This window comes from Elgaria multicarinata, chromosome 2 (assembly GCF_023053635.1).
Source record: "Elgaria multicarinata webbii isolate HBS135686 ecotype San Diego chromosome 2, rElgMul1.1.pri, whole genome shotgun sequence".
Lineage (NCBI taxonomy): Eukaryota > Metazoa > Chordata > Lepidosauria > Squamata > Anguidae > Elgaria > Elgaria multicarinata.
The window spans coordinates 160,260,409-160,285,217 of NC_086172.1; the positions used below are offsets into that span (position 1 = coordinate 160,260,409).

At 41.6% G+C, this 24,809-nt stretch overlaps 1 protein-coding gene across 1 annotated transcript in view; it reads right to left on the reverse strand.

Annotated features, from left to right (window-relative positions):
- Positions 1 to 7,001: 7,001 nt before the first annotated feature.
- ATG2B (autophagy related 2B) overlaps positions 7,002 to 24,809 on the reverse strand; it is a 64,498-nt gene continuing 46,690 nt past the window's right edge. The window contains exons 33-43 of the mRNA XM_063118016.1: positions 23,215 to 23,409; positions 22,569 to 22,670; positions 21,127 to 21,205; positions 20,782 to 20,986; positions 19,618 to 19,687; positions 18,816 to 18,898; positions 18,462 to 18,583; positions 18,156 to 18,310; positions 16,706 to 16,855; positions 10,374 to 13,588; positions 7,002 to 10,208 (exon numbers count right to left, since the gene is read on the reverse strand). Of these exons, the coding sequence (XP_062974086.1) occupies positions 13,358 to 13,588; positions 16,706 to 16,855; positions 18,156 to 18,310; positions 18,462 to 18,583; positions 18,816 to 18,898; positions 19,618 to 19,687; positions 20,782 to 20,986; positions 21,127 to 21,205; positions 22,569 to 22,670; positions 23,215 to 23,409 (1,392 nt within the window). The 3' untranslated portion in view covers positions 7,002 to 10,208; positions 10,374 to 13,357. The remainder of the gene's footprint in view (positions 10,209 to 10,373; positions 13,589 to 16,705; positions 16,856 to 18,155; positions 18,311 to 18,461; positions 18,584 to 18,815; positions 18,899 to 19,617; positions 19,688 to 20,781; positions 20,987 to 21,126; positions 21,206 to 22,568; positions 22,671 to 23,214; positions 23,410 to 24,809) is intronic.

Sequence of the window (24,809 nt, forward strand, 5' to 3'; positions counted from 1 at the left end):
AATACATAAAAAAAAAAAAATGTTTTAAGTAGCTTTCTCTGTGGAACTCTGCAGAATCAGAGAATTCAAACTAAAACTGGAGCGAAGGAATGAGGCAGCCAATTGGTGGGAAATCAGCTAATCACGTTGTCCTACCCCCATAGCTCCGCCCACATATCAAAATGCGATTTAACTCCCCCAAAGACATATAATCATAACGTGGTGCAAACTCGGGCATGATCTAAAAGTTGCAGTAAATCGCGAATGCGAAGATGCGCATTATCGCGCTAAAAACCCGTCGCTACAGCGAATGGACAACTGCGTCATGTGCCCTAAAGCACGAACATGTGAAATTAAGTTGGATGCCATGAGCTAAACCATGAAGGAACACCCAAGACGGGAAGGTCATGGTAGAGAGGTCAGACTAAATACGATCCCTGGGGAAGGTAATGGCAACCCACCGCAGTATTCTTGCCGTGAAAACTAAATGGATCAGTACAACCAGAGATATGTCAGTATACCATCGGAAGATGGGACCCCCAGGTCGGAAGATGGTCAAAATGCTACTGGGGAAGAACAGAGGATAAGTTCAACTAGCCCCAGATGTGATGCCACATAATGAGAAGACAGGATACCCTGGAGAAGAGGCTGATGCTAGGGAAAGTGGAAGGCAAAAGGAAGAGGGGTTGACCAAGGGCAAGATGGATGGATGATATTCTGGAGGTGACAGACTTGACCTTGGGGGAGCTAGGGGTGGCGACAGCCGACAGAAAGCTCTGGGGTGGGCTGGTCCATGAAGTCACGAAGAGTCGGAAGCGACTGAACGAATAAACAACAACAAAAAAACAAGCTGTATAGACAAGCCCTAGATATCAGGACCAAAGGTTTATAGCAGCCACAGTTTTAGACTATGAGCACCATCAGACAAGCTTCTTATTGCACGCTCATTACTGGGCACTCATAGATTTTCGCAGGTCCCTCTCACAACATAATCTGCCTCCCGCACTCCTCTTACCCCTTCTAGCCTTCTTCGCACCACCAAAAAAAAACACCCCAGCAAGATGGAAGTTACCCCTATCTCCTGCTATGTGCAGGAGAAGCAGCGCAATCAAAACACCCCGCTGAATGGGCCACGTGCATGTTGTTTCCTTCCTCTTTCAAAAGAGGAAGTAATGAGGGACAAATGCGTGGGCGGAGAAACGATGGTAAGCAAACATGATTTTCCTGTGTGAAGACATTCTACAATCCTCAGCCAGCAGGGCCAATGGCTGTAATCCAACACATCTTGAGGGATACCAGTTTTGGGAAGGCTGCTGTATGCAATCTCGGCATCAGCAACCGGCATGATGGGGCAAATGCTGGGGCTCTTTGGGACTGGTGCTGCTCACCAATATTTAAAAGCATTCCGGGGGGAAAGAAAATGGCAGGTTCTTTTACAGCCTCTTTACAGCATGCCACCCTAGTAAAAGAAAATCGGGGCCCTGCCCAATGCCACCTGTTATATTTTGGTGGGGGAGAGACCTTGCCTAATACCCCTCAATCGTGGAGTCCGCCCTGACTGTATTCCAGCAGGCTGTACAGAGAGATGAGAAGGGGAAGCAGGGCTTTTCCACCAGCCCTGCTGGAAGAATTATTTCCCCTCTTCCCTCCTCTCCTTTTTCCTTCTGTGCTGCGCCTTCTTGGACTGCAAGCCTGCTGGCAGGGGCAGTCTTGTTTAATCGATTATATGTCAGCCGCTCTGGGAGGAACAGCACAAAAATACTTCAAATAAATAAATAATAGCTTACAGGCAGTCACTTTACCTCCTGTGCCTGTTGCGATGCAAGCTGAGACTTGCAGGATGGCAGGCTCAGCTCTGCAAAGAGATTTCAACCAGACACCTCTGGCATAAAGCTGATCTTGGGGAAGTGCCTACAGGAGAAGGATTCCTGAAGCATGATGTTGCAAATGCAAACAACAGTGTAGCACCATGGGATTTGCAACATGGCATTACTCACACCATCACCACTGTTATAGAGCGTCATCACACGGGCAAAATCGCGTTTGCTTACCGTCACTTCTCTGCCTGCACGTTTGTCCCTCATTACTTCCTCTTTTGAAAGAGGAAGGAAACAATGTGGTGTAGTGGCTAAAGTTTCAGACTGGGAATTGGGAGATCTGGGTTCTAGTCAGTTTCCACTCGGCCATGGAAACCCACCCGGTGACTTTGGGAGGAGCAAGGAGAAGGAACAGCGACTTCTGCATGCTTTCTGCTCTGTTTCACTGGGAGGTGGTGCTGATGGGGCCCAGAAGAAGCAAGCAAGCGGGCTTTCTTCCAAAATTCTGCTTGCAAGAGCAGTGAGGAGAAGGGGATGGGGGCTGCACTGGAAGCATCCCGTCCAAAGGCCCTCTCAAGCTGCCACTAGGCTATCAGACGCCTTTCACAAATCTGGTGGTTGTTTTTATTTTACTCAGAGAACATATCTTTTACGTCACCTTCAGATCTGGCATGATGCCCCCATTTTAACCCTTGAAATGCAACTTGGAACTAAGACGTGCTTCCTGAGATTTAAGGAAACAACAGAGGGAGCACATGGAGTTGGTTTCTGTACAGATACCTCTGAAAGCCTCTTTGAGCAGAGGCGGGGCTGTGTGCGAGTGCTGGAGCCAAGAAGATGGTGACGGAGCTCCCTCTACTGGCACAACTGTTCACTCTCAAGAAAAACATCCCAGCGGTGTAATCAACATTTCTTAGCGATGCAGGGCCAGAATTCCTAGCACCACTTCAAAGGTTACTTTGTTGTAGAATAGCTTTCCCTAATCTGGCACCTTCCAGATCTGTTTGACAGAAACAAACTTCAAAGTGATCTTGATAGGCTGGAGTGCTGGGCTGAAAACAACAGAATGAAATTTAATAGGGATAAATGCCAAGTTCTACATTTAGGAAATAGAAACCAAATGCACAGTTACAAGATGGGGGATACTTGGCTCAGCAATACTACAAACGAGAAGGATCTTGGAATTGTTGTAGATCGCAAGCTGAATATGAGCCAACAGTGTGATATGGCTGCAAGAAAGGCAAATGCTATTTTGGGCTGCATTAATAGAAGTATAGCTTCCAAATCACGTGAGGTACTGGTTCCTCTCTATTCAGCCCTGGTTAGGCCTCATCTAGGGTATTGCGTCCAGTTCTGGGCTCCACAATTCAAGAAGGATGCAGACAAGCTGGCGCATGTTCAGAGGAGTGCAACCAGGATGATCAGGGGTCTGGAAACAAAGCCCTAAGAAGAGAGACTGAAAGCACTGGGCATGTTTAGCCTGGAGAAGAGAAGATTGAGGGGAGACATGATAGCACTCTTCAAATACTTAAAAGGTTGTCACACAGAGGAGGGCCAGGATCTCTTCTCAATCCTCCCAGAGTGCAGGACACGGAATAACGGGCTCAAGTTGAAGGAAGTCAGATTCCAGCTGGACATCAGGAAAAACTTCCTGACTGTTAGAGCAGTACGACAAAGGAACCAGTTACCTAGGGAGGTTGTGGGCTCTCCCACACTAGAGGCATTCAAGAGGCAGCTGGACAACCATCTGTCAGGGATGCTTTAGGGTGGATTCCTGCATTGAGCAGGGGGTTGGACTCGATGGCCCTGTAGGCCCCTTCCAACTGTGCTATTCTATGACTGCAATTCCCATAATTCCCAGCTGGCATGAACATTGGCCATAGGAGTTGCAGTCCAGTACATCTGGAAGGCAGAGCTCCATCAGACAAGTGTTTTATTGCACACTCATTACTGGGCACTCACAGATTTTCACAGGTCCCTCTCACAATGTTGTCAGCCTCCCGAGTATCTCCTCTTGCCCCTTCTAGCCTTCTTCATGAGACAAAAAAACCCATCCCAGTAAGTCCGACTTATTTTTAAAGACTGAAGTTGCCGCTATCTCTTGCTGTGTGCAGGAGAAGCAGCGGGATCAACACAGCCCACTGAATGGGCCACGTGCACATTGTTTCCTTCCTGTTTCAAAAGAGGAAGTAATGAGGGACAAATGTGCAGGCAGAGAAACGGCGGTAAGCAAACGCGATTTCCCTCATGTGATGATGCTCTAAGTTGGAGAAGGCTGAAATAGAAACACTGTGACTTTGGTGTGGAAATCCTGTGAATCCTGTGGGTAAAGGGTTATGAGTGATAACCCTATATGGGTTTAAAATAAATCAACTAAACCCCCAAATCAGAGCTTGAAAGAACAAAATTAGAATATTGTTACAATTTCTAGACAGGTAGCTGTGTTAGACTGGAGGAGGAGGAGGAGGAGGAGATAAAAACTTTCATGGGCAAGATTTGTTGAAATTACAAATTTCAACAAATCAAGGGGAGTGAGATCAGAGGGAAACCAAATACAAAAAGAACAGGTGGTGATATTGACATAAAAGCAAATTTGTTGCAGTGATAATAAACAAGGCAACGCTGGTGAGAACACCAACATCCTGGCCTTGGTAAACCAGTCTCAATTCAGGCCACAAGTGATAGACCTGAATTTCCTCCTGAATTTCAGCAGTTTTATGCTGGAGTCTCCCTTTGAAGTTCCTTTGTTTGAGGATGTTGACCTTAAATCGTTAGAGAGTTGGCCATTGGCCATGCCATCTGGGAGTTGATGATCACCATAGTCCAACACATTTGGATGGCACCAGGTTGCAGAAGTTGATACAGGGACAAAGATGGCATCTGGATTTGTCACAGGGCGTGGTCCTGCATTTTTGTCTTCATGTCCACAATCTCCTCCTGAAAGCCTTGGAATTGCACTCTAAATGGAGCTGACTGTTTGTTAGCCATCATGGGAAGTATATAATGAAATAATGAAGCTTCCTCCTAGAGCAGTGCTAAAATAAAATTAAAAAGTGTGGTTCTGTGACTGCCACAGTACTTTCATCAGTTGTAGTTACAATGCCAACATTTGAGATGCTCCATTTCATTTGAATGCTGTGCATTGAGAACCCTTCCTCCATCGCATCGTATCAAGATTCCACATTAGAGGCTCGCACAATCTCAATTTATTCCCCAGAGGAAAAATGGCTTTGAAACTATGGAAAGGGTTGTTCTTTATCTAATTTATACAGTCACTAGGTGGTTGCCAAAGATGTGTTTTAGGGGCTATTCTAAGACTCTTACAGTTTACACTTCATAGGAAGACGCATCAGCCGATATACCTCAGCTAGGCCAACAACCTACACAATTCTGAAGCAAATAGCATTTGAATACTCACTCTCTGGACGTCAGCATGGATCGCTGGATTAAATGGTACATGAAGCTTGAGGGAATGCAGTACAAGCTGCAAGAGTAAATGCAGAGGGACATGATCCACCATAATTGCCTCTTGTCATCCCTGCAGTATACCGGCAGGCTTAGGCCAAAGAGACAGGGCCCAGCTCAGGCTTACGTGCTGATGGAGCTTCTCAAACGGCTTAAATTATTTGATTGTGGTTTTTATTGTGCTGTTTTTGAGAATTTAATTTGTCATTCACCACTTCTCAGTTATCAGTATAGACATTACAGGATATCTATCTATCTATCTATCTATCTATCTATCTATCTATCTATCTATCTATCAATCAAAATATGGTTTGGATCCAAAGTTGCATGAGCTGAAGTCAACTCAGGCAAGAATGCTTTCCCAACACTGCCTTCTCCCAATCATAGCCCTACTCGCAAGATGTCTCCGCCTGATTTTCACTAATTGTCCCCTTCCATTGCAGTCCCCCACATGACATCCAAATACTTTTTCTGAGGGCCCTGACTCACTTTATGGCTCGGGTCCAGGTTATCTGAAACACCGTATTGCCCATGCTCTGAGATCTTCTGGGGAGGCCTTTCTCTCGGTCCCACCAACATCCCAGGCACGCCTGATGGGTACGCGGGAGAGGGCCTTCTTAGGGGCTGCTCCAAAGCTCTGGAACTCCCTTCCCAGGGAGGCTAGGCTCCCTCCCTCTGTGCTAGTTTTGGAGACAGGCAAAAACTTTTTTGTTTCAGCAGGCTTTTGGAACTATACTAGTTGGATCCCCCCTTTTAACCTGCTTGTTTTTAAAATTTTAACATGTTTTTAATTTTACTGTAGGTTTAATTCTATTTTAACTTTTGTAATTTATATTTATATGTTTTAATTGTACATGTTTTAATCTTGTAAACCCGCCTTGAGTCCCAGTACTGGGGAAAAGGCGGGATATAATAACAACAACAGCAGCAGCAGCTTTTGGGGACACAGGAGCTGCAGAGGAGGAGGGCAAGATAAAGCTTCATTGTGTGTACACATCCAACCCAGTATTTATTTTTTAAAAAATAAACTATTAACATACCACTTACTGTAGTGCTCCATACTTGGGGATACTTCAGTGTTTCAGTAACCTACCTCCACCCCTGAAGATGATCTTCGGTTATTCCCTTAATGTGGTTTATCAAGGGTTGTTTTCAATCATAGACAGGACACAGAGAAGAATAGGAATAAAAAACTGCGCACACTCAGAATCTGACACCCATTTTTCTCTCTCCCTCCCACCCCAAATTGAAGTGGCTAATGTAGGTTAGGTGACCTCAATTGCTTGAGAGGAGTGAACTTGTCCTACAGCTTGTGTAGTAACCTTAATGCTGGTTGATATATGCAGAGATCCCCTTGATTTCTCATTGACAGTTGGCAGCTGTGTGAAACAATTCCATTACGGTCAAGGTGAAACATCCATGAAAGTTCTATCACTGGTGCTGGATCAATCTCATTCAGAGATACATGTCAACACTTGATAGTCCAGTCATCAAGGGCTGTGAGATCCAGCCACTTGTCCTCCACTTTAAGCATGCTGTAGCTTGGATTTCAGGGTATGATGTGTGAAAATATGTTAAGTGAGATGGTTTGTGCTATTGTCAGAGGGCTGGACTACATGACCCCTTTGGTCTCCCTTCCTGCCAGTTTAGACCCTATGGGGGGAAATGCGATCATTTCCATTCACAACTGTCTTCTTACAGTTCCTACCATTTATCTACACAAGAGGATTCACACAAAAAGCAGTTTAGAATGTTTATTTTGGAAATGACACCAGCTGACAAAATCATGGGCAAATTGTATTGAACGGAACCTCATTTGTATGAGGCCTTTGCCCTTCAATATACATCAAGATTGGTGGTAATATGCTCTGCTCAAAGAATAGTTAGTGTTGGGAGTGGGAGACAGTGTTTTAAGCAATCTAAGGAAAAATGAAGTACAGCAATTATTTTCCAGAGTGGCTCCTAGTTTTCATACTATTATACAGTGTTTATTTGTTTTGCACTAGCGAACTATATACAAAATGATACCACAAAAAGCGAACTTTGACAAATATGTAAAAAAATATACGTGTACACAAAAAGTTCCTCTACGTTAAGCTATGTATAGCTTATATTGCTTTTCCCTTTCATAGAAATCCAGTACAAGTGGATATGATTTGTATTAGTGAGCCAGCTTGATTACAAAATGTAAACATGATTCAGCATTTGCAGCAAGTTGAAATTGCTGTCAAAAGCATAAGCTGTAAAAGGCTGGTGATGGAGGAGGCAATATTGTAACAATTAAGATCTAAGAGTGCACATATCCACGTTTTTACTGTTGAAAACAATGCTCTACTGCTATGAGACTGAGGATGTTATGGATTTCAAGCTAAATGAATTGTGTTTTGCTATTATTTTACAAGTATATTACATAGTAAAAAAGAAGAAGATAAGTATCACATTTGCAGGTTGTCTTGATAAGACTCCATTTCAATATTTTTTTTACATCAGTTGCTGCTGACATAACATATGGAAATTCAAGGGTCCTTTTTATGGCTTACAAATTCACTACACAATTATAAATGCGGACTATTATAAACCATTAAATAAAACAACAACTATGGTTTACAAAACAACATTAAGGCTCTAGAGCTTTCAACCAAGCACAAAAAAGCAGGGAAATTGGGAGTTAAGGCTCACAAGATTTAACGCCACATCCTTCCTAAGGAGACAGAAAGTGCAAGTGAAATTCATTCTCCCAAAGCAGATAAACCATGAGGAGAGGATGGAGAATATTGCTTTTCCACATGTACACATACAGGTCACAGAAATTCATAGCTGCTTGCTGCTTCTGCTTTTACTCCAGACGGCAGGTATTACCTCCTCCCCCTCCCCATTCTGAGTGCCATGTTATGAGCTTCCATAGGCATTCATTAGCACTATATTTTTTTAAAAAAAGGAAATTTATTTTTTAAATAATATGAGATCAAAGGAAAAGGAAATCATCAGGATTTTAATTGGGTAAGCCTTCATATGATCACAAAAGGTGGACAAAAAAATCACCAAGGTTTATTTAACACACACTTTGGCCGAAGTTGTTTTTCTACATTATTATTATTATTTATATAGCACCATCAATGTACATGGTGCTGTCCATTAAACTGCCCTCCTTCCCTCAATCTTTCACCAATCTTCTTGACATTTTCAGGTTATGTAAAACCAACTTTTCTTTCTGGCACAATTAAATTTCAGAAAGATTGGTGAAACATTTCTGATTTTATGAATGTTAGAATGACCAAACCCCAGATTACCCCTTTATCATGGTAGAATGCCTTCCTCCCACCAAACCTTAACTAAGGATGTACTGTTGTGCATCCTTAAATACAGATTGATCATTTTTTAAAGACAAAACACAAAAGCCTACAGAAACATGCCACAAGGCTGTGACCTAGCTGTGATATATGGATGAAGCTTCATGCATGCATAGGCTTCTCTGCTTTTCTCTTTGAGAAGGGCTTTTATAGGAAATTACGGGAAACCTTTGGGTTATGCTCTACAATACTACTCCACACTAGAGTTACTTAATAGAAATTTGCTGCAATGCCTTCCTCATAGACAGAGGAGTGTGGTGGTAACTGGTTTTTGGGAAGAAGGATGGAGGCTTTTCTAAACTAGTATTTCAACAGGGTACTACAGTTATGTGCAAATGAGGCTTGAGAAAAATCAGAAATGTGTGAGACTGTCAATATGAACACATTGTGAAAAGTACCACCCTACAGATCTATGTAAAGAGATTTTGAGTTTAATTCTATATATTATTTTACACTTTCACATAATACATTGTACCTTATAAAGTTATTCATACTACAGCATTCATAATTAGGTTCTTAAAAGTTCCAGTGAAATTCATGTTCCTCAAGTTCATGTTGATGAACAAAATGCTTTGTGTCAGTTTATGTCTGAAGTACATATACAGGCATCTGACCTGGAACAGGAAACTAAAACACAATAGTGACTGCCTGTTACTTACTCTGAACAATCTGTATTGGATCTAAACATTCATGAGTTGCTTGCAGTCTTTTTTCCTCTGGATACAATCCCATAGTTCAACTATGTGTGCAAACCTAGATCAGTGGTCAGCTTCTGGCAGCCAATCAACATGCTAACCTCTTACTGGGCCTATTCCGATGGCGCTTCAGGCTCTGTGGTTAGCGAAATTGTGGTTCGCTGGGATTAGCACTAACCACAAGCCATGCTGTTGCACACAACACTTTAAGCCATGGTTAGAGCCACTAACCCTGTTGCAGACGGTCTGACTGTGATTAGTGAGTGAGCAGGGTTTAGTAAAACACATCACAAAAGACACCTTAAACCCTGCTGCTTAACCGAAAGCCTTAACCAGCAGGTGGACCTGTCTCCTGAACAGGTTGACAAGGTCACTACTGCAGACTGATCTATTTGTCTATAGTATTCCTTCTGGTCATACATGCTGGGCCAGAATGGGGGCTTCAGTCCAGTTGGCTAGAAGCAGAGATACACAAAGGAGCCCTTTCTACATTGAGAGTACAGAAATTGCTTTTAAAGCCTGGTACTTGTGTGTCTGATCTTGTTTCACATCATCTAGTAATCAAGCAGACCAGCTTAAGAGGTATAGTAAAAAATATACAGTGCACTCAGGTGAAGTCAGTAGCCCTGTTCACATATCATGACCGCCCATCATAGCATAATTCATCCATGTGCTGTTTGGCTAGCAGGGTTATGTGAACCCAGGTGGCAGAGGTTGCTTGAGGATTAGCCAACCTTCAAATAATCCTAAAACAAGTTGTGGGTTACTTGCCTAACCCTCAAACAGCCCCTGCTGCCCAGGTGGGCACAACAACAGGGCAAGCTGGGCACCATGCAAAAATAGCACCTGTGGTCACCAGGCACACCGTGACAGCTCTCGAGAGTAAATTAAGCCACAGTAGGCTGTTATGTCAGGCAGGAGTAAAAAATAGCCAAAGGCAAGGGTGGAACCAAGTAATCCTCAAAAATATTAGTAAAAGTTTTACTAATATTTATGAAGATTACTTGGTTCCACCCTTGCCTTTGGCTACTTTTTACTCCCCTACGGGGTTTTCCTTGCTTTCGTACTTGTTATATCATGCAAACTGGGTCAGTGCCACTTACATGCATCTTTTCTTTTTTAGCTTTTCCCCACAGTACTGAAAACATGGGCTATCACTATTAGCTGGATATTGAGAAAACATTTCTGATGGGATTGCTTTATTTGCTGCCTTAGAGAACAAGAAGTCAAAGAAGTGCCAATACAACTTCTTGTTTGCCAATTTCACCAGGCTGGTTTGCACATAATGCTAAGCCATGCTGTAGTTTGTTGAGATCTGGCTTGTCGTCATGTCCAAGTCTATCCTCACAAATGAATCATGGTTTGTTAATCAGCTATGAACCACAAATGGAAGCCATGGCTTGCTGTTGGTTTATGAAGTACGGCTTATTTAAACCGTGGCTTGTCATGATGTCTGAACACACAACCATGATTTATTCCTGGCTTGGTTGTGCTGCTGCCTGCCCTGAAGTACATGCTAAGAGCAGCCTAAAAATGAAACCCTCCAGAGGCTGGCAAAATGGGCAGGAGAGAAACAATCCAGAAATAGGAAAAACTTGTGGTTTGCTTGCTTGTCTGCAAGGTAATTCATGGTTAAAGCCGCAACCCAAGGTTAACGTAAGTCGTGGCTTAGTGTTAAATGTTAACACAGCCACTGAATAAATAGTAAATAAAGCCCCTAAAGGGGAAGTGACAAACAACAAATGAAATAAATAACATTCACAATGTGCCTTTGTAAGACAGCAACATACTGAGGGAAACGTTATTTCGGAAACAATTATTGATGAGCAATTTAAGTCAATGATAGTACCTCCCCATTGATGGAAGAATTCCAGAGGAAGTGGTCAGTCTGTCTTTTCTTACAGACTGTGGGCCTAATCTCTTAAATTGTGACTGGCATAGCCATCCATCTAAATTACTATTTCTATTATTCAGGCTGTAAATACTGCCAAGAGTACTCTCAGTACACATGAAACAGGACACCTGCCCGCTGGTTTTCAAAGACTTTTAAAAATAAAACAAAACCATTATTGTAGTCTAAATATAGTAATCCCTGCTGTGAACTAGAAAATGATCAATTCACATTAAATGCTTTTGGCAAAGTGCCTGGAGCAGCCTTCATATTATTTTGAATGTCCCCAACCACCTTAGATCAAGGACAGGCACTATAAGGTTAAAGGGAAATGTTTTAAACATAGGATAAACTATCTGAGGCCATGGTGCCTAATGAAGGCTGGAGAAGACTTTGCAGGTATGGATATAGGGCCATGGGCCTAATGTTAGCTATGGTTACCTAAAGGAAACAATGATGGGGAAAGAATGACTTTGTCTTGCACAAATGATCAGAAACATGCAGATATGGCTAATACCAGAAACAAAATAATAGAAACAAAAGGAGTCAATTTCTCTTATGCCTTAGAAATACACAGCTGATCATTGTGTTACTTTTTAGACACCAAGGTTATTGGTGCTTCTTCTTTGCCTGACCAGCACCTGGCCTCCACCAGTCATACAGAATATAGCCTGCCTGTCACTCTTTCTTACACACACACACACACACACAGAAGTTGGCTGTCTCCATCCAGAGGGCTATAATTTATTTATTATAAGTATATACTGCTTATCAAAGTAGCTTATAATGACAACAACTGGTTTACTTGCTGGATGCCTACATTAACAAATGATTAATGAGGTAATTTTGTTATGAAGAAACTGCTAAAGAAGGTTCATTGCAGTTTCCACTGTACAGAAGAGCAGAGACTTTTACCCCCTTTGGAGCAAGAATCTATATCAGTATCTCTCAGTTCTCCGATCTATTATTTCTGAGCTGGATTCTGGATTTCTAATGAAAAAGTGTACACGGGTTAGGATTTGGACACACTTAAAACATTAAGATTGAGTGAAACAGCAACTTGTCAAGTAGTTTTAAAATCTTCTGATATCTGAACATGTTTAAAATTCTCTTGCAACGAAACTTAAAATAAAAGCTGGATGTCACTTGCATAGCATTTAAACTGAACCATGAAATCACATTCCCTCAAAAAGTACAACAGCAGTGTGTGTGTGTGTGTGTGTGTGCAAAACCAAACACTCGCTAGATACCTTTTAATGCTCTCCAGTGACATCAATAGCACTGCATTAAATATGCATTGCATTTAGTTTTTATTGTCATCGATGATCCTGTAGTGTTTTGTCCCTTTAAATAATTTGCATAAGTTTTAAAACCATATTAGCATAAAATGCACATTACATTTTATTAACAACTATTTTAAAAAAAGCAATGTACAGGCTAAATTCTTTAAAGTGCAACACAACAGAACATGTCTGCAACATTCAGATTGCTCAAATCTCCACAAGAGGAGGAATTCAACATTTAGGCAAAACAATTAATTTCAACAATTGTATGAAAACGTTTTCTTTCATCAGGTATTGTGACAGATTGTCCTTGTTGTTAAGTGCCACAGCAGAGCCAATTGCTCACAGCCAGCCAAATAATTGAGTTCCCAGTTACTTTAATATCCTGCAGTGTCCATGTCTCGTGTCAGACATCTCTACCCTGTTACAGAAGGGCACTAATGTAGCCCTTCGGTTAAAAAAACCAAAAACATTCTTTGACCATGCTTGGGGAATACCTTTAAACATAGATGTACACTCACAAGTAGGGCAAGTACGGTTGTTTCAAAACAAAAAGAAAAATCCCCAACAAAAACCTAGATACCAAGGGAAATATGGTACCCAGTTTAAACCCAGCATATCGTGGATTTGGCAGAAAAGATGCCACTCCATTTGGCACTGACAACCAGGTGTTGGTAGCATGCACTATGCCAATGACTCAAGTACCAAACTTGCTTTCAACTTGAATATTTCAGGTTTTGACATCAAATTGCTTTCCAATCTTTTGTGTTCCTGAGATGAGCCTACTAAAAGGATACTTCCCACCTGAAGCTGCCGTGAGAATACACATTTTATGCTTCCATATTCCAATTTCTCTGCATCAAACATGCTTAAGCTATCAGTCCTCTCCACGGCGCCATTTCTGAGACTCTTCCTGTCGCACATCAGGCCTGATCTGGTTTCTCATGCCACCTAAGACATTCGACGTTGCCTCTGTTGCAACTATGAGGGGCTTCACCACGGTGGGTGGAATCTGCCGAAGAACTCCTCCTACTGCTCCAGTTACTCCTCTGTTCTCATGCTCACGAGCAGCAGTTTCATAGATGGTATGTGCCGTATCCGTAATCCCCTTGGGAAAGCCACAAACACACAAAATCGGGTAAGCAGAGTTGCACAGTCTCATCTAGCGAAGTAACTCCAGCCATCTAAGAGAGTTTATTCTCTCTCAAGTTGTTATTGTTTATAGCCAATGGCCATCACAATACAAACACAAAGCACACAAGTATAAAACAGAAAAAAAAAATTGATACAACAAAGCAAGAATACAATAAAATGATCAGGATTTATAGAATCAGAATAGTAGAGTTGGAAGGGGCCTATAAGGCCATCGAGTCCACCCCCCTGTTCAATGCAGGAATCCACCTTAAAGCATCCTTGACAGATGGCTGTCCAAGCTGCATCTTGAATGCCTCTAGTGTGGGAGAGCCCACAACCTCCCTAGGTAACTGATTCCATTGTCGTACTGTTCTAACAGTCAGGAAGTTTTTCCTGATGTCCAGCCGGAATCTGGCTTCCTGTAAGTTCAGCCCATTATTCCATGTCCTGCATTCTGGGAGGATCAGGAAGAGATCCTGGCCCTCCTCTGTGTGACAACCTTTCAAGTATTTGAAGAGTATTTAAAACACCCCTTCTATTTAACCCCCTTAGGATTTGACAGTGGTAGGGTTTAGAAAGGCTGCTCTTACTTTTCTTGCAGCTAGCGCAAATAAAGCTATCCTATAGCTGATGAATTTGTCCACAACAGCCATCTAATTTTAAAATAGTCTTATTGGCCTTCTAAGCTGGTCTGGAAAGGGAGAAAAGTAACGTCACTGTAAACTGTTTCAGCTTTTAGGTCATGGAGTCTTCTAGGCTCTAGTATCTCCAGCAGCCCCACCCCCTCAGTTGCACCCCAGGTGTCCCCATTATCCACTGCAACAAAGGAGGGCTGGCATTGCCCTCCCATGGAGCAGCCACACAGGTGTGTAGCTGCCAAGGTCTCTCAGATGTTTGCCCGAGAAAATAAACATGGGGGGATGACACTTCCCAACTAAGAGAGATGGATGAACACAAACTCATTTATTGATAGTGTATGGTTTTTATATATAAATAACAAATTAGTCAGTACAGTGTTTTTCATCGTTTCGGAAGGACTTGATAACTCGATTTTGTATGATTGTTAATTCTACAAAGATCTGACTTAATGACAATGTTCAGTTTTGGTTATATGTATATTGTATTTTCTGCTAATCCTTGGATTTATATTTTGACTTTGTTTGGTTTAATTACATTATTAGTTTGAAGAAATACAATAAAAATAACATTAAAAATCTCAAACAACAGTAGAGCATAGAAAAATTAAGGGAAACAAAAGACCCTGACAGATGCTGCACCAAGGTTGCTGCTGCTCTGGGAAAGTTCTGCTTAGCAGCTTTAAGCACAGGGAGAAACGGGCAAGAAAAATTCTCAACTCCACGTTTTAAGACATGCAAAATAATGATGCCTACACTCATGGGGGTCAGAGAGGTTAGTCCCAGTTTCCTGGCTCAAGTTTTTAGAATTTCCCATGCCTTAAGATGGTATTTATTTATTTGACTTGTATTCCATCTTTTTACAAAAACTGGCACTCAAGGCAGCTTACAATCACAAATAAAACTTGATAAAAACAATAATAAAACAAATACACTAAAAACAATAAAAACCCACAATAGTAATGAAGTCAAAATAGACTCCAGCGCAAGTGTCCTGCTTACACACTAAAGGCCCACTTGAATAAAGTGGTCTTTGCCTGCCAGCAGAACACCACCAGGGAGAGAGCGAACCTAGCCTCCCTCAGCAGGGAGTTCCACCAAGAAGGCCCTCTTTTGTGCCGCCACCAAATGCGCCTCTCAAGGCGGCAGTCTCGGAAGAAAGACCTCTCCAGAAAAGGGAGTCAGGCCCCCACTGTGGCCTGCATTTCACTGGGCAGTGTGCAATCTGCACGGCAACCCACCCCCAAAAGAAAAAGGCCTGAATTCAGCAGCAAACCACTCTGTAGCACTACTGAGTGCTACAATGGCAAGCTGAATGTAACCCTTTTGCCACTCCATAGCAACTATGAAGTGCCCAAAGGGTCAAATTTGGCTTGCAAACAAGTTAAATTGGGCTGTTTGGATGCTCCGTAGCCGTGACAGACATCATTTTTGGAAGAATTTTTAAGATTTGGGAGGCCGCAACTGGATGGCAGGAACCCTACACTGCTCATCTTTGCCTTAGATTACTTGTACTGGCAAATAATTGCTGTTGGTTAGAAAATCAGAAAAGTGATGTATTTTGTTGGACCAACTTGTTAAAGTGTGTTTCTGTGTTTGGACACACACCCCAACAATGGAAAGATTCTATGTTGTGTGTAATGTGCTTCTTAAATTGTTTTCAGTAGTTAAGTCAGGACTAATTAGTCCTAGTTAAGAAACACACTATGAGGAGGATCCAGAGAGCTTCGGCTATTGGGCAGTATAAAAATGAAATAAATAAATAAAACTTTAGGGAGACTCAAAAGCTTGAGTATGCCTAAAGAGACTTTTGACTCTTTTTGAACAGCAGACACCCATGCTGTAACACAATCAGCTTTTGAAACTTCCTTCAGATTCAAAAGATTTTCATGCAGCAAAGGTAGCTGCTATTCAAGAAACACAAACTCAAAGTCTCTTGGTTTCCACAGAATTAATTGCACAATTCTTTTGATCTGGGACTTGCACTCTAGTCTCTAAGGAAAAGGACTCAACAGTGCCCATGTGCTAGCGCTATAGATATTGCAGTAGCGTAAACCAATGCTAGAGAAACATCAATAGCGCTTGCTAGCATAACAGGTTTCCCAGGAAATCCATTGCGGTTTCTGCTAGTGCAACATCAATAGCACTAGTGTATGGACAGCATTGGATCCTTCCCATTGCTTTCTTTTTCTGACAAATTAGCCATTGAAAGAATACAAGAATAGCTGCTCAAGACATATTATGAACCCCCAAAAGCTAAGGGCTCCTAGTGTTATTAAAATATAAATGGTTACCTGGTAGAAGGGGTGGAGAATGAGGGAAGACATTAATTATAAATGTTTTACCTGGGCAAATACGAAAATTGTAATGTGACAATTTAGATACTGTCTTCAATGTTGGAAGACGCTGAAAAAAATGTCAAACAGACGGCAAGAAAACAGTGGCATTTTCCTTACCTCCTTTACAACACTGTATGCTTTGGCCACACCTTCACGAAGGTCTACAGGCTGATGAGCTAGGCGGTAGCGAGAAAGTCGCTTGATCTTTTTCGTCTCAATTAAACTAGGCCCAGGGGACACCATGTCATAAGCTGTTTCGGCAGCTGCCTAGGTTTCAGTTCCAATAAAAGCAACAATACATTCTTAACATGGCATTTGGTGATTCCAGTAAAATGTAATATATTACCATACAATCAGTTATGACATTACCACAAGCATTATTGATAATCTTACTAGCTATTTAAAGATGAGCATTCTTCATTTCCAAGGGCTCAGTATAGTTAGTCCATCATCCATCCATCCATCCCTAAAACCATGTTCTTACCATACTTTACAGAAGCTTTCCCTAACCTGGTGCCCTCCAGATAATCTGAATGACAACTCCTAGCATTCTTGATTGCTGGGGCCTATGGGAGTTAAAGACCGAAAACATCTGAAAGGCACCAGGTTGGGGAAGGCTGCTCTGGAGTGGGATCCAAAGGAGTTTGAGAGGCATGCATGACTATATAGGTAAGAGGCGGCTTGAATCTTAATTACTGGGGTTACCAGTGGCAGGAAGGCCATCACAAAAATGTCACAGATTGCACCCCTTCATTTCTCCCAAGTAAATGGATGGTAGCCATTAGCTCCTGGGGGACAGAATGTCCCTCAGGGATAGTATTGTGGCAAAGGCAAAACCAGTCTACTTCGGATACTAGGCTGCCTGGCTTTTGCCGACATGGATGCAACAGGGAGTTGGAATTTGATGCCCACAGGACCCTCCCTCTCTCAAAATACCAGAAGCCAATGGGGACATCCCGTGAAGCTGATTGGTGGGAGATTCAGCACAAATAAAAGGAGGCACTTCTTCACACAGCGCGTAGTTAAACTATGGAATTCACTACCACAAGATGTAGTGATGGCCACCAATCTGGATGGCTTTAAAAGGGAGTTGGATAAATTCCTGAAGGAGGCTATCAATGGCTACTAGCCCTGATGGTTATGTGCTACCTCCAGTATCCGAAGCAATAAGCCTGTGTGCACCAGTTGCTGGGGAACATGGGTGGGAGGGCGCTGTTGCACCATATCCTACTTTGTTGGTCCTTGGTCAACAGCTGGTTGGCCACTGCGTGAACAGAGTGTGGACTAGATGGACCCTCGGTCTGATGCAACATGGCACTTCTTAGGTTCTTATATAAGCTCTCCTTCCACACACACTGCCAATCACATTGATGATCCTTCTCCTAGTAATGAATAAACTTGACTTCTATTTACTTTATATGCCAGTGCTTTCATTAGAACACCATTCCAAATACCAGAAGCTACAAAACATGCCAGGCTATACCTTCTTTACAATATTCTGCGTGCTTATTTTTTTTTTTGCTATTAAATCTCCATTGTTTATCCTGAAGTTAAACAGAAAACGTACCTGTATGGTCTGAACCATTCTATTTGTCAGCTCTAAGGCTGCCATTGCAGTAGAAGTCCCAAAAGAAGCTGCTCCTCTCTGAAAGCCTCTTACAATACGGCCATCTTTTCGGTATTGTTCTATTGGCAACCACACCAAGTCTTTAAGGCCCTGCACTGTAATTAGACAAAATGTCATGGATAACTACTTCTTTGGCTAAGTTTCTTTTCTTGAAATGGTGGGGGGGGGGAGGGGAAACCCATTCATATAAATTTAGATGAAAAAATCAGAATAAAATCAAAAGTTAGAAATATTGAATGAGCTTACCTAATTGAACTAATGAATGCATTGGCCCAACTCCTCCTAGAATACCTGGTAACTGGTTTTTCTTGATGTCATTAAGCCATTCCGAGATGGCATAGGAGAACAGCTTATCCACACCTAGCAACCTGTAGCAAGTAGCCTAATTAGTATACATATAAAAGCACAGTTCAGTTATCTGAAAATGAAAACAGGAAGGTATGATAAACAGACCACATCCTTGATTGCTCAGAAAGCCAGTAAGTTGTTTTATATTTCTTGCACAATTAAATTTAATGATTATGGTAACTCTGTCGGTTTTGCAGCCACAGACTATCAGGGTCATTCCACTATTAACAGAAGGCAATTGAGGAAACTTACCCATGTCGATAGCAAAGCCTCTTCAGTTTCAATTCTGAGCAGTTTAACTGAGCAAGACCAATTAGAATCCCAGCTAATGTGCCCTGAAAATTGCAAAGGTCAAATCTATAATTCACAAGCAACAAACAGGAACGTCTAATTGTTTCTCAGTTTTATGCCTACATTGCATTTACATATTGTTATCAGACCAAAATGGTTTCTCTTGCTACAACCTAATTCTTTGTTTCACATGTGTAAATGGTCAGCTGACTAGTCACCTATGGTGAGTAAGGAAAGCCTCCAGGCAGCCAAAGAGGAAAGATTTAAATAAATTAGTGGTTTGTTCTTTTAAACCACAAATAACACAAAAAGGTAAGTGTGGGGAAATGGCCTGCTGAAAATCTTTGTGTACTATTTATTTTTGTGGACTTAAGCTGCTTCCAGACAAGACTTTTACTGTGCAATTGGCCTGCTTCATTCACAGAATTTTGGGGGGGGGGGTCCAGACATCATCTTCAATTTGCAGCTCTCCAAGTTGTTTTTTTTACTACTTCTTCCAACCTTTTTCTTACCAGAAAGAAATACATTAAGGAAGAGAAGTCATAATAGATAGCCAATGCCTTTTGATTGTTAACAATAGGATCCTTCCATCTGGAAGCATCCTTATTTGCAAGGCTAATTTATTTATAATTCAGCTTGATTTAAAGAGTAGAGAAGCAATATTTTATATTTCCAATTTTCAACTGAACTAATGGACACAAAACCACATGATTAATGGAAAGAAGACTCATTTTATCTGACAGCGTAACAAGTGGCAACGTACCTGATCCATAGAAACATGTTTGCCGTGGTAATCAAGACGTATCGGAACTTCTGACGTGAATCGAAATTCTCTAAAAAGGAAAGAAAAACAATAATGTGCAACACAATAAAAACTACAGAGGAAAAATAGAAACAGTAGATAAAATCCAAAACTTTTTTTTTCTTTGAGCAGTGGAAGTAAAAATTGACATCCCTAAACCCTATTGCATCAGTATCTTCCAGGTATTTGCTAAGCAGTGATGCTTACAGGGGATTGAGAAGTTTCCAGACCTATTGCTCATCTTAGTATCACAAAATCCAGACTTAGGCCATAAGTCTTTTTGATACTTAAGAATCACCAGAGGCAGGGTCTGAGTTCCAAAACACAAAAACCACTATTTTGAACCCAAATAAAGATGGTGCTAAAGAGAAACACTTCATTTTGCAACATGCCACCCTCCCGGTGAAGTTTTTTTAAAAAATATATTTTAAAAAAAACTTAGAAAGATAAGATAAAAATCAGGAGACACAGAAAACACAGCAGTCCCAGGGTAGGCACACTGGCGCTCATAGGCACCATGTTGAAGTCTCCAGGTCCAGCTGGATGCAATTATCCCCTTTTCAGTGCCTCCCGTTCAGCTGACTTGCATGGATCAGGTGGAAAGGGTGTGTACGCATGCTGGTGTGAATGCTGCATGTGGAAGTGGGGTGGCCACAGTTACTTTAAGAGGCAGACATGGCCCTTAGGACATTCCTGGAGGAGCATCCAGCCCTCAGGCCAACCCCTACACTGGTCTGCCTTTATTGAAGTTTGTTATTTTTTTTGTTTAGAAAGCTGATTTTCATACACATATACACATTTCACAACCATTATCTGAAATTTATATATTCAAATCATGTAGTTATATTTTCCCTCTATTATTTTCATGGTTTGGTTTTGTTGAAATTTACAATAAAAAAATAATTTTAAAAATCTCTCTAACTGCTGCTTCCACCAAATTGGAGAGCCTTATATATGCAAGAAGCTCTGTATAGAAGCATAAGAGTATTGTCACACATATAGGGTTCTAGTCTGGGACCGCTACAAAGAAGTCCACTAACTTATGGATACGCTTTTGGACTGTAGAAATTAGAGTTTACAAAAGAGTAAAATGAGGTCTTGTTGATCTAAGATGTCCCAAGGTACCTGAAAAAGATTGGTTGATCACTGAACGAGGCCTCCTCATGTGCGAAATTATGGTCATCACCATTGAGCACATCCACAGAATCCACACTTCCATTCTGGCTCGATTGTTTGTGTAATGAGAAAGAAATGACCGGGCTGGGCTCCTTGAAACCACTGTAGTGCCTGGGCAAGGTACAGGTTACTTCAGCACCAGGAGGCTTTTTAACTGCAAATAAATTAATTCATGCTGAAATCCAAGGCAGTCAACAGAATAGTTATATGCATGCAACAGTTATCAAATTCATTATATGTGTATGAATTCATAATACATGTTAAGTATATATGCTTTTAGGTCAGGATATTTACCCTCAGGATCTGGAGTCATTAGGATTTCTACTTCTGTAGACAGGCTAGTGAAAAAATCCTTCAAGAAAAACAGGGCATCCTACAACATAAAAAATAGCATGTATTAGTTTGAAATAAAAATAACTCTGTTATGGAGTTCTTAAAAATATTGTTAATCGCGTGTTTCTGCAAACTTAAAAAGAAAGCATACTGTATTGGCTGTAGCAGGAGTAATTAACTTGCGATTAATCTTTCATTTCAGAAATGGAATTTCTGAGGGCAAACAATCTAAGAACTGTAAAAGCACCGTAGAAGTACCATTAGAAGTACCATATCATCCATGAACAAGGAAGGGGTCCTTGGTACCCTACATCACTCCTTTGAGTTCCACAGAAGAAAGGCAAGATGAGAGGCTATATCTGAACATATGGAGAAGAAGGCTATCAATGGCTACTAGCCCTGATGGTTATGTGCTACCTCCAGTACCCAAGGCAATAAGCCTGTGTGCACCAGCTGCTGGGGACTATGGGTGGGAAGGTGCTGTTGCACCATGCCCTGCTTTGTTGGTCCCCGGTTGACAGCTGGTTGGCCACTGTGTGAACAGAGTGCTGGACTAGGTGGACCCTTGGCCTGATCCAGCATGGCTCTTATGTGTGCTTGTGATGCTTGTGTACTGCATATATAAAAAGCCAGTTTTCCACCATGCTAAGAAAAGGGATCCAAGAAAACCCCAGTACCAGGCTACAGCCATTGTCTGGGAGTATTCAGGGTGGAGCTGTCTCAGTTATCAGTGGTGCCTGTTTACTTATATGGGACAAAGTAAATGGGCTTCCCACTTGGGACACAGTCATGAGAGGGCAACACCATTCCTTGCATCTTTAGGCCCTACTACAATAGTTTATCATGAGTGTACCCCTTTACTTTCTCCTATGTTTTTCACTCATATCGGGGAAAGAAAAGGTGCTGCATGTGAAGTCAAAATACCCATACCTCTCGTCACTGAGTGGCCCATAAAATAAGGTACAAAGTACTTCTGTGCAAAAAGATATATTGTGTGCACATCCCTGGAGGCCCGCCCCTCCCTCCCTCCCTCCACATGTAACCTGCCCATCAGGATGATGGGGCATTTCTCTAATGACAGGCGTTTCTGAAATCTTTACACATATTCTTATTTTTCAGTTTTAAAAAGTCTAGCTAATTTGTTACTTGGACACCAGAAACAGGTTCTCTTTACCCCACCTAGGTAAGTTATTCATATAATAGTGACAAATCCACAAATATAGTTGCAAAATTAATCAAAGCTTAACTTCCATATATAACTCCATAAAATGTATATTATAGGTTATGTGAATAAGTGATTAAGCAATGATTAAGTTATTTTTTTCTACAAAAGGAGTTAACAGATCATATTGCATCAATTCTACGCTTTTTTTCCTCTATACCGCTCTTCTTGCTAAACCAACCTGGTCAATATTGAGGCGAAGTGGCATTAATGATACTCGTAAACAACACTCTTGGGGTGATCTGCCCGACTCTGGACGAACATGCAATGCTTTGACCGTCAACTGAAGCACAAGAAGTCAAAACAGAAAGAAAAGCTCAGGAAAGATGAAAATACATAAGAACTGCTTATTTTAAATAGACTGTCAGAGCAATATCCACAACGAACGTTTTCAAAAGCCCCTACATCATGAAGGACGTTCTGGTCCTAAATCTGATTAAATTTAGAGTTATACCCCACTAGTTATTAGGGGTCCTTTGGGTAATTAGGGTAATTTCAGATAGAAAGGACCATCTTGGGTTATCTAGCTCAACCCCTCCAACAGTAGGATATTCAAGCCGTACTTTAACAGTGCATTATCTGTTTTCTTCTTGTACAATCTTCATCTAAGCAGATGAAATTCCAATTTTAAACACAATGAAACATGTAGCAAACATTGGGGAGGTGTATCAGTGAGTTCTATTTCTTGATTGCTTTTCAACTCCCAGTGGGAGGAAGATAGCTCTAACGGAATTAATACTTCTGCACAGCACCTGGGTGTCTTGCTTATTCTAATCCCCCCTCACTCCCCCATTTACAATTTTCAGCAAATAGGTTTACAGCCGTACCATATTAGAATGTGCCTTTCTAGGCATCTCCTTACTACAGTAGAGGTAAAGAAATTTATTCATCTGTGATGTAGCCAAGCGATCTCTGATCTCAAGATCTTGAACCATGAACACTTGACGGGACACTGGTTGCTCCAACAGGTTGACCTCACATTCTGGTTCACCTGATGGGTATACCTCATGTTGGAATTTCACCTTATAAAACCAGAAATTGGGAAAAAGCAAGAGTTCTGTTAGTACTCATTGTCCCTTTTACAACATTACACACAGCAAACCTAACCCCTACCCCACATACTACCATATTAGAAAAATACAGGCTTCTAGGACAAATTTAAAGAATAACTTCTCTTTGTATTTCAAGAAAAAGAGCAGATGAATGCAAAATAGCTTTCATTTCCACTAGGCCTCTACTGGAAAGCTGTATTTTTTCCTCTTCCTTATTATCCTCACTACATTTTCAATTTATGCCAACCAAGAACTGTATGCGCAATTAATAGAATAGTCTATGTTCTATTAAAGTACTTATATCCTGCCCTTCCATCCCAAATTGGATACTCAGGGCAGCAAACGCAGTACCACCACTACACAATTAGGCAACCAAATCACAGATAGGAGCACAGCACTAAAAGCTAAGGTTACAGTTGCATGGACCATGTAGTGGGATCATTAAGACTCCACACCACCTCTAGCAGTGCCCAATATGCCACCTAAAAAACTTGGTGGAATTCCAAAATGCAGAGGCTATATAGCCTTTTCCCACTGGCTTTAAAAACCGAGCAGCGTCTCAGTCACTTTGCATCTTTTTGAGGCATGACAATAAACTGTATGCCTTCTGAACTTACAAGAGGAGAGCTATCTCCAGGTTATCAGGCAACAACCAGACTCTGATGCATAAGGAGGTGCAGTTGAGGAACAAAGACAAAGAAGAGCTCTAGTGCTCATATGGAAACACTTGTAAGTGTGTCTAAGAATGTCTTTGGTAAAAATGTGTGAGGCTGCTCTCATATTGAAACTGCTCTCAATTCAAGAAAGACGCAGATAAGCTGGTGCATGTTCAGAGGAGGGCAACCAGGATGATCAGGGGTCTGGAAACAAAGCCCTATGAAGAGAGACTGAAAGAACTGGGCATGTTTAGCCTGGAGAAGAGGAGATTGAGGGGAGAGATGATAGCACTCTTCAAATACTTAAAAGGTTGTCACACAGAGGAGGGCCAGGATCTCTTTTTGATCCTCCCAGAGTGCAGGATACGGAATAACGGGCTCAAGTTAAAGGAAGCCAGATTCCAGCTGGACACCAGGAAAAACTTCCTGACTGTTAGAGCAGTACGGCAATGGAATCAGTTACCTAGGGAGGTCGTGGGCTCTCCCACGCTAGAGGCATTCAAGAGGCAGCTGGACAACCATCTGTCAGGGATGCTTTAGGGTGGATTCCTGCATTGAGCAGGGGGTTGGACTCGATGGCCTTGTAGGCTCCTTCCAACGCTGCTATTCTATGATTCTATGCTCTCAGGATGTGGAGTTGCTCACATAGCATCATAAGGGGGGGGGACAACAAATCAAAGGTTTTCAATACATTAATAAAAATGAAAATCATTA